The 10,808-nt window shown below is 32.6% G+C and overlaps 1 protein-coding gene across 1 annotated transcript; it reads left to right on the forward strand.

Moving 5' to 3' along the window:
- The first annotated feature begins 271 nt into the window (after positions 1-271).
- LOC133807235 (branched-chain amino acid aminotransferase 2, chloroplastic) lies at positions 272-6,340 on the forward strand. The gene is made up of 10 exons (XM_062245447.1): positions 272-549; positions 633-721; positions 863-1,037; positions 2,674-2,850; positions 2,940-3,071; positions 3,664-3,762; positions 4,166-4,282; positions 4,752-4,847; positions 5,384-5,496; positions 5,956-6,340. Exons 1-10 carry the CDS (start codon positions 439-441, stop codon positions 6,071-6,073), a joined length of 1,227 nt encoding a protein of 408 aa, XP_062101431.1. The 5' UTR covers positions 272-438; the 3' UTR covers positions 6,074-6,340.
- The last annotated feature ends 4,468 nt before the right edge of the window (positions 6,341-10,808 follow it).

Consider the following 10,808-nt stretch of genomic DNA (forward strand, 5'->3'; position numbering starts at 1 on the left):
TATTGTCTAAAAGTTTATTTTGTTGAAATATAGAATCAATTGTTGCTTAATATTTGATATAGAATGAATTCATTCCAAATCATGTTGACGTAATACTGCACACTCTAAATTTCTGATTTTATCCCAAAATCCAACACCCATGAATAGATAGATATACTTGCCACTTTGGCTATCACTCAAAATGACTCACCTTTGAACAAAATTTCCCTAAATTTAATTATAATAATAAAAAATAGTTCAAAATAGAAAATTATAATAATAATAAAAAAAACTTTATGTTCAAAACCATACTAGAGTAGGGAGACGAGGGTATGCAGCTTTAGGTTTAAAAGACGGTATAACCAACCAACCCAAAGCCACGCCACACAGACTCTTTAGTCAGCTCAGCTCGTGTTGACCTTTCGCCGCTGTATCAAACAGTTTCGGAGACCCAAGAAAATGGATTGCGCCGCTGCCCTTTTGCCTGGCTTTCACCCTAATTACCTTCTCTGCCCCTCCCGCCATTTTTCTTCTCTTCTTCCCAAAACCGATCTCTCTTCTCCTCTCAAGGTTTCCATTATCTTCCCTTTTCTACTTGTTCTTCTTGCTCTTCTTTTCTTTTAATTTTTTTATTGGGTGCTTGTTTTATGCAGTTTCAGCTCCAAAACAAGCAGCTTTCTTTAGCTTCTTCTCATGGTTTTTCTCCAGTTATTTGCAATGCTACATTGTCTGATACTTACAGGTACTCCATTTCTGAAAGGTTATTGTTTTTTAATGGATTACTTTTATGTATATGAATCTTAGAATGATTTGTTTTGCGAGTGTATGGTGTTTATGTCAACTCTCTGATTGTGTGTATGATAATATTTGGTGTTTGGAGCAGTGAAACAGTTGAATTAGCCGACATAGATTGGGACAACCTTGGATTTGGGTTTCTTCCCACTGATTATATGTATAACATGAAATGTGCTCAAGGTGAGAGCTTTTCAAATGGTGAATTACAACGATTTGGGAACATTGAGTTGAGCCCTTCAGCTGGAGTTTTGAACTATGGCCAGGTTAAATCCTTAATAATAATATTAATTTTATCTTCATTTTAGTTTTGAGGGTCTTATTAATTTGATCATTATTTTTGTGGTTGTTGTCGTTGGGGCGTTCATGACCTTATTTATTATGCTGTGCTCTATATTAATTATGTTCTGATATGGTCTTTAATGTTTCCTGCTTTCTTATTGTATGTATGTACTCTTGTTCTAATTAGTCTTAATCTATCGTTTCGTTAATTTAAATGAAGCCTCAAGAAAGATGTTTGATAACATCTGGCCCTTAATCTATCCTTTTCCTTCGTGTGTGTTTTAGGTAAATTTGAACTGTGCACCTTAGATGAATTCTTAAGACTGTTTGGTTGATAGGAATACATTGGAATGGAATGGAAAGGAAAGTTTTCCTACGTTTGGTTCACTTTTTCACAATGGAATCACTTTTCTATTGCAATTGGTTTTCACCCATCCATAAGAATTGAAATTCATTAAATGGATGGAATTGTCATTCAAATGTAAAACTTTGTTTTGTCTTTTTCGTTGCATCAATATTTCTTTTAAAATTTCAATGCATCATGTTTTGTTGTTACTTTGTTTAAAAAAAATATTGTTGCTACTTTTTTTTTTAAAATATTTTATTGTACTTCTTTCTACAAAATATTTATATTTATGTATAATGTATATTATTTATTTATTTAATTTATATATAAGGTAAAAGAAGCATTTAAAAATAATGATAATTTGATTTAAAAAATCATATATAAGAGTAGAGTAAAAATTTTGGTAAAAATAATATAAATTTCTTCTCATTACATTTCATTTCATACTATACCAAATATAATAATCCTTATTCAGTTACTGGTTCCAAAGTTTGTATCAAACAAAAGAATTAAAATTCCATTCCTATTACTATTTCCATTACCATTCCATTTTTGTTTTGCAACTAAACGTCACCGTTTAATACAGCGTACAAAATGTAGCCTTTTCATTTTCAAATTTATAGTTGTTTAATAAATTTATCTGTCTCAGACCTTCAGTTTTGCACACTACATTGAATAGTAAGTTTCATAGTGTTGATGAAGTTAAACATGATACAGATGTTTATAGGTACTAGATAAGGAAGACTATATTGGGTATTTAAGCTTTTCCAGAACTAAAATCCCAAGGTAGAGTTGTTGGGCTGGGACAATAACTTGTGAGGATCTTGGGGGGCTAGTTGGGTGATGAGGCTTATATTTTGCTCCAACAAAGTATAGGGTTGGGAAGAACCATGAGTTTCATATTCTCCAGAGATTGAAAGTTTCAACAGAGACCACTTTTTCATTCAAATTCGGGGTATGAAAAAAGAAAAAGAAATTGGTTCAGAATCTAGCAATCTTTTTTTATTGAAAAACCTCGTGAAGTAGCTCTAGCTCTTTCTCTTTCCTTTCCTTTTTTTCCCTCTCTCTTTCATAAAATAGATCTTAAAGACTTATTGTGGCATCAATATCTTTGCCACTTTATTCTTATTTGTTATACATTTCCCCTGATCCTTTTTGCCATACAATCATTTACTTTTTTATGCTTTTTGGTAGGGTTTTAACTGATGCAGTTTTATATCAGTAGGATTCATTGTATGATGTCCCCTTTTCCTTGTTTTTTTTTCTTCTTTTAGGGGCTGTTTGAGGGTCTAAAAGCCTACCGGAAAGAAGATGGAAATATACTCCTGTTTCGTCCTGAGGAGAATGCACTGCGGATGAGACTGGGTGCCGAACGGATGTGCATGCCATCACCAACCGTTGATCAATTTGTGGATGCTGTAAAGGCTACTGTCTTAGCAAACAAGCGTTGGGTAATGTTCATCTTCAAGCAGGTGTATGGTATTTTTTTTTCTTATGGGAGTGCATGTAAGATAAGCAAGTAAATGATGTCTTGTTTCAGATTCCTCCTGTTGGTAAAGGATCCTTGTATATCAGGCCATTGCTAATGGGAAGCGGAGCAGTTCTTGGTCTTGCACCTGCTCCTGAGTACACATTTCTGATTTACGTTTCGCCTGTTGGAAACTATTTTAAGGTTTGTTATGTCTGCTTATGAATGTCTTCTCTTTCAATATAAATATTGATGATCATTCAGATTTGTTAGGATGGTGAATGAACAGTTCCTTGTCTTTTCATAAAACACATTTATTTATCTTGTATTCGTGCTTCATTTAAAATTGGAGTGTTGGCTTCTGACCAATAGTCCCCTTTTCTTTCTAACATTTTATTATTTAGATTCTGGTGCTGAATTATTTATGTAATTTGTTTATGTGTTACTTGAAATCTTTCTGTAGGATGACTTTCGAAATCTTACAGTGGAGTAAATGGATTATAATTATTTTATTTGGTATCTCATTTTTTCTATCTGCCAATGATGTTAAACTTGAGTTATAACTAATGGTGATGCATACTGAAGTATCCAAATCAATGTACAAGAAACTAAATTGTTTTACTTACTGATGTTATGTGTCAATTTGCAACATGCTTGGAGAACCTATAGTAGTTGAAGTTTGGTGGGATATCTTGCCTATATTTTCATTTTTGACCTTTCAATTATCATGTCACTTTCATTTTAGATGTGAAGTTTTTTTCCCCACACATTCTTATACTTGTATATATTTTGGCAGGAAGGTGTGGCACCAATTCATCTAATTGTTGAGGATAATTTGCACCGTGCAACTCCTGGAGGTACTGGAGGTGTAAAGACTATAGGAAACTATGCTGCGGTAAGACAGTCTTCTGTGCTTCGTTAGTAGTATAAGTTTGGACTAGTAGAGTCATCTCATATTTTTCATTTGTTGCATGTGTTCTTAGTGTTACAAGTTTTTTTTTTGATAAGCCAGCCTTGCCCCTAAGAGACCCAACCTAACTCAGGAAACTGGGGTTACCATGTGCACCCCAACACCAGGAAATCTTTTTAGTTTTCATTGTCTTAAATATATAGTTTTTGCATTTGACTCAAGCCAGACTGAGCAAACTTTCAACATTCTACCCACCTGTTTGAATGTGATTAGAGTAGACAAACAGTTCTTTACTGTTTCTTAACTTGAAAGTTTTGATTTTTGAAACAGAGATTGCCCTGTGTATTTACTGATACATCTCTTTTAACCATTGAATTGTTGTTTTTAGGTTCTCAAGGCTCAATCAGCTGCAAAAGAACAAGGGTATTCAGATGTTCTCTACCTTGATTGTGTACACAAAAAATATCTAGAGGAGGTCTCCTCTTGCAACATTTTTGTCGTGAAGGTAGTAGACATCTAGATTTAATTCTGTACTTTGCTTTGATAAAATAAAAAAAGTGTATGATTGCTGCTTTTGAGAGGTAGAAAATAATTTTAAAAGTAACGCTAGGGACTTTTTTTTAACAAAAAAACTTGCACCAAATAAGTTGTCATGATTTTCAACTGCACAACTTGAAATTATGGTTCTTAAGATGTGATTCAAAATTACACCACTTCATTTGGTACAAATTATTGTTGTAAAGAATGAGTCAGCATTGCTCCAATTTTGAAGAACTATATGTGCACTTCAGATTATAACTATTTCTCGACTGTTCAAGCAACTGAGTGTTAAGTTTCTTCTCTAAGGAATATGCAGAGAATGGGTAAATTGTTTACCCATTTTTGTATGTAATAAGTACTTTCAAGGCAAGTGCTTTGCCTTTTCTCATAATTAGGGATTCCCGCTTATAAGCTCATTTTTGATCCAATCTCAGGGTAACCTTATCTCTACTCCAGCAATTAAAGGGACGATCTTACCTGGTATTACTCGAAAGAGTATCATTGATGTTGCTCGTACCCTGGGATTTCAGGTATTCTTTCTTATTTTTATTGACCAAAATTGGCGTTATAATTTTTCCTCAAATGTCATGAAAAATTTCATATTGAAAGTCAGATACTTCCTTTTTGTATCCAAAAGAGGGAAGCTCCAACAATCAGGCTTGTGGTTTGTTCTCACAAGGTCTGAGGTTTGAGTTCCACTTGAGTACCTCACAACAATTACTGTAGTTTCCTGTTCCTCAAGTATTGTTGGGTTAGGCGAGAAACTTAATTTCAAAAGAAATACTTTCCTACTTTGCAAGTTTGCACATGCCAGATCCTTTTTCCAGATGTTTATTTTATGTACCTGCACTAGCATATGTGAGTCTACAACAAATAACTTCACCATCAACCGCTTTCTCACCTTTCAATTTCACTGCCAATATCTTATTTGTATCTCCTGACAGACATATGGATTGCTGTTAATTGTGCTTTAGTCAAATTTCTTAGTATGAATTTGTTTGGATCCAAATGTGTGCTTTGCAAGTTTGATTCATTTCAGTGTCCAACGTTCATTAAATAAATGCAGGTTGAGGAGCGTCTTGTGCATGTTGATGAGTTACTTGATGCTGACGAAGTATTCTGTACGGGAACAGCTGTTGTTGTATCACCTGTGGGGAGTATTACTTACCATGGTGAAAGGTAAATGCTTTATCTTGATGAGTTAGAGTAGGGTGTATCAGAATTAGTTTTTTCATTGTCTTTAGAATGAGAGTGTGTTGTCAACTACCACGAGAGAAGTTTCATTAAAAGAAAAAAAAAATTAATAATGCTAGAATGAAATTTTATCAAATTTTTTTTTTTAAAAAAAAAGAAGGGAGTGGTAACCACCCTAGGTCCAAGACTTGTAAGCAGCAAACATAATCTTATGCTTTGCAATTCCCAACTTGTCGACTTGACTATCTTTAATTCAAAATGAAGATATATATATATTCCATAATGCCTAAAGTTGCAGGCATACAAAAAAGGATTATCTGCTTTTAGTAATGTCAAGGTCTTCCAATGGATGATGGTCAATGGTTTTATGTTCTGCGCGACTTCTCGTGAAGTCAATCAAGTTAAAGCTCATTTCAAATCTGCAATTTTTGTTTGTTTGTTCAGGGTGCCTTACAATGAGGGAGGTGTTGGTGCTGTGTCGCAGCAACTCTACTCGGCACTTACCAGATTACAGATGGGTCTTATAAAGGACAATATGAATTGGACCGTTGAGCTGAGCTAAAACAACACGCATAAGGATGAGAAAGTTCAAAGCATAGTCACCTTTGTAGAGGTTTGCAAACTTTCATTTTCTACTTTATCTTTGCTATGTCAAAGACAGACTTATTATTCGGTTTGCTTTCATACTTGGGGATCTGTAGGTTGCACATATAATAAAACAATTCAGGTGTTTTCTAGCCATTACTTGTGCACAAAAGGGTAATTTTTTTTTGCCCAATAAAAAAAATTATTGGGAAAGAGCTTATATTAGCCCCTACTGAATTTCAGACGCCCTCTGTTTTGTGTGGTCTCTTATTATTCATTCTACTTGTCTCAATGTTGGCCTGCGTTTCATGGTTTGTCCCCCAAAGACCTCCAATCCAAGGCAGTTAAATATTGAGAAATAGACTAAAATAGGACTATGTTAAAGTAAATAATAACAATTACAACAATAATAACAATGCATTTTTTTAATGTTTGTGTCGTTATTATAATTAGCAATAGTAACAATAGGACAGTTGTGCAATGCATTTTGTGATGTTGATATCCAGTGATCCTGCAGACAGAGGAACAAGTTTTTGTTCATGGACCATAGTACTGCACTGCTACACCAATTCAATTTTTACGTTCTCAAGTTGTTCCCTTAGAAATTAACGCAACCAGGTTTTAATTTGTACATTTTTAAGCGGTCGATCTTAGGCATTATTCATATGACATCCTAACCGTTGATTATAGACTTATCAACAACGTTTTCTTTATCAATGACACATGTTGAATGAGTACATATTCTTCCACAAGTTTTCACACTAAAAAATAACAATATATCTAATGGCTAGTATTAAAACATATGTTAAACATAATATTTTCACATGAGAGTTTTCATTCCATTCTAAACGCCTCTCTTTTTTTTTTTTGAAGAGATTTTAAACATGTATTTTAATTCTAGCTGTTAAATTAACTTGATCTAATATTTGTTTTCATTGTATAAAATTTTTAATAGAAATAATTGTCTAATGAACACATTTTTATTTTAATAATTACCAATAAAAGAATATATCGGTGGGAGACAACTATTGTTTTCATTTTGGTACGCATAAAATAAGTTATTAGTGTATTCATAACAACATGATTAAATTGTGTCACATATAAGAATTTAAATACCACGTATTTACCTATCCATTGTATAAATATTTGACATAAATCGTGTTTAACGTGGTATGAGTTATTAGCACATTTGTTATTTGAATTATTGATTAATTCATTCAAATTTAGCTTTCATAACTTATTTCGCATGCTCACACATTCATATAGTTTTTTTACTTATTTAATATAATAAAAGATGTAGAAGCTTTTAAATTTTCTTATGATACATTTAGCTTTAGACAACTGTTAAATGATTATTTTAAAATGTAATATTCTTTTAACTTTGTAACAATATATTTAAAGAGTTTGTAAAATAAAAACAATATATTAAAAGAGACATTTTTTTTTTTTTATAATTTCTTTTAATATTTTCAATAATAAATCAGATAACTAGGCAGTTAAAGGCAAAACTGCCCCGAATTGGCAAAGTAACCCCTAATGTAATGTGTTGTAGGTGGGTTGAACATATGGACAACTTTCTATTTAAAATAAAAATTCCATTAAATGTTTAAGTAGGTAAAGTTCATCATAGTTGAATGAGCAATTATAAATCTCACAAAGAATAACTAAACCATCAAAGAGGCAAAACACATGTAAGTCAAAATTTCCACAAACAAATAAATGATAATACACTTTAGTGTATCAGGGAATCCCCTTGCTCAGGTTGAAGAATCTGAACAAATTTGAATGGGAGATGGAGATCAGAGCCAAAAGTATGGTAGAAGCCAAAAAAATCTTCAAAAAACGAGGATGATGAACACCATTATTAGATATAAACTAAATTAATATTAAGAAACTAAGACAACAACAAAAAAATATACAAAAAGAAATGAAACACAACAGAATCATAAGCCAAGCATCCACAGACAACAAATGACCCTAAAACAACACTCAGACTACCTCTTAATCAACTAAAAAATCCCAACTAGACCAATTGAAGTTTGTAAAAAAATTTGTCTCTAGATACTCTAACAACAACAAATGTAGTCTCTGAAAAGGCCAAATGTTGTTGCTAGATGTACTCTAAATTTTGATATTTAAGAACATCTAGCAACCACATTCAATGACAAACAACGATGACATTTTTTCAATTTTTTTCTTTAATTAAAAAATTATATATAATTTTAGATCTTTTTGTTTGTCACTACTAGTTTGGACCCTCAATTTCAAATATTTACAAACAAGACCTTTTATTTTATAAATTAGAATAAAAAAGGTACCCTTAGCTTAATAGTTTATACTATTTGTTCTCACTTTTTCTCTTTATCCTTCTATGAACTCAATCTGCTATAGGAGACCAACAACGAAAATTCATACCATTTTCGAGTTTATCATTGACCAAATTTGAGCTTAGGCTATTGTTTTTTTTTACCAATTTACAAAACAAAGAGTCCCATTTGTAATTATTTAAAATTGAAGGTCCAAACTGGTATTAAAAACAGAATGATCCAAAATTCTATAAACACTTAACTAAATTATTAATTTAAAATAAAAATACAACTTAATACTAATTAAATAAAAAATATAATCAAATTTACATTGTATGTTAAATTATAAAAAGTATTGTCTTAATTTAAGTAGAAATAATTAATCCTAAATCTATGATTGTGGGAGGATCTTGCTTGGAAGAAGACAAAGATTGGTGAGAAGATCTGCATTCCAAGGATACTCGTAGGTTAGCAATCTCTGACTCCATGGCTCGTAGGCACTCAACATATCTCTACCTCCTCTATTGCATATCCTCAATAGTAGTCGGAGGTGGCAGAAGTAGAAATGATCCCATCTTCACCTTCGTGCTAAATTGACGACCAATTTCCACTATGTGTTTGCAACAAGTCCCAAAAACTACAAAAGAAATCGGTGCATCATATTCTTCTAGTGTGGGCTGACTACCAGTTGATGAATCCTATGTAGACTATGATTGTGTCTCGCACACCTAATTGAGCTGAAGCTATAACAAAAAATAAATCAAAATTTAACAAAATAGAAAGACAAAATTGAGATAATGTGTACATTTAAATCATCTTTCTTCGCAGCGGAGTGAATCCATCTTATACCTGGCGTGAAATGAGTGTCACGTTACTTCTCGACAATCCCAAGAGTATGCCAAGTCTCAAGATGCTCACTGTAAAACAAGAAATTATATAAAATTAACAAAAATAGTTCATCAAACATAAATGAACAAATTAAATAAGTAATTACCATTTTATATTGTTGCGCTACTAAAGATTGGGAATCCTATAACCTCCCATATTTTTGCTTCTTTTGGTTGCTAGAGTTAATCTCTGAGCATGTCTACAAATAATTTTGTATTAATAATATTTGAAATAAACAAAGTTAAGTAAAAAAGTTTAGTTTTAGAAATATCTTTACTTCAAGGAGTTCAAAATACTCCAAAATTGTTATTGAAGAATTGCCTCATTTTTAAACAGTGGTCGCATCCTCACAGTTAGAGAGTAGCGGCCACAGCCAAGAATGTTAGTGGCCGCGACCTGAGCCCACGTCTTAACATGCGGTTTTGGATGTCTCAACATATCTCGATTTTATATAAGAAAATCGGTTTTGATGGGATTTGTTGATGTGGAAGGTTCTTTTTTTAGAACTATATTTACCCATTTTGTTCAGAGCGATCCAAATCGAATCAGAGAGTGCATTTTGTAATTGAGAGAGATTTCTGAAGAAAGAGAGAGATATTAGTTCTCTAGGGTTTGTAACTTTATTCTAATTGTTCTTGATACACAATTGGGGTTTGAGAGTGGTTATTTAGATCTCTGTAAATTACATTGGTAGTTGTAATCTCTTCTATTTTTGATAGTGAATTTCTTCTAGGGATTTGCCCTACCTTGGATATAGGTAGAAAAAGCATCTTGATTTTGTCTACTAAACCAAGTAACCTTGATGTTGTGTGTTTATGCTTTTGTTTTGTTTTATTGTGTTCATCTTTCATCTATTGTCTTTAGGTTTAATCCTAACAACTGGTATCAAAGTAAGGTTGGTGTAATCGACTGGAAGATTGAAGTTCTTGGTTCAAAGAAGACAAGTTCTTGGTGTCAAAATGTGGGTTCTACTAGAAAAAATATTTGTTAAAGACTTCCTGGCTAGAAGTCCCTTCAATCTATGGCGACGAAAGATGATGGCGCATTTGGAAAATCTCGGGTTGGATGATGCTCTTAAATGTGAGTCCAAGATGGGGGATTTAATTAAGAACACGGGTGAGATTCTCTAGAAGGCAAGGAACACAATTATTATGAGTTTGAGCGATTCCGTTTTAAGAAAGGTAATCAAAGAAGCTTCATCTTGTGGAATGTGAGATAAGTTAGAAAAATTATATGTGACAAAGGCTTTACCAATTAAGATTTATTTGAAGCAAAAGTTTTATGGCTTCAAGATGGATGAGAATAAATCCATTGATGAAAATATAGATGAATTCACTAAGTTAGTTTCAGATCTGGAGAATCTTGAAATTAAAATAGATGAGGAAGACAAAGTTATTTTTCTTTTGAATTCTCTCCCTCGACAATATGCCCAACTTAAGGACACTTTCAAGTACAACAAGGACACTTTGACTCTAGAGGAAATGCCAGGAGCTGCTTACTCCAAAGAACTGGATTTGA

This window comes from Humulus lupulus, chromosome 1 (genome assembly GCF_963169125.1).
Source record: "Humulus lupulus chromosome 1, drHumLupu1.1, whole genome shotgun sequence".
Taxonomy (NCBI): Eukaryota; Viridiplantae; Streptophyta; class Magnoliopsida; order Rosales; family Cannabaceae; genus Humulus; species Humulus lupulus.

Coding starts and splice junctions, on each gene's coding strand:
- LOC133807235 (XM_062245447.1), top strand. CDS start 439: ATGGATTGCGCCGCTGCCCTTTTGCCTGGCTTTCACCCTAATTACCTT. Junction 2,851..2,939: donor TCTTAGCAAACAAGCGTTGG/GTAATGTTCATC, acceptor GTCTTGTTTCAG/ATTCCTCCTGTTGGTAAAGG. Junction 3,763..4,165: donor CTATAGGAAACTATGCTGCG/GTAAGACAGTCT, acceptor TGTTGTTTTTAG/GTTCTCAAGGCTCAATCAGC.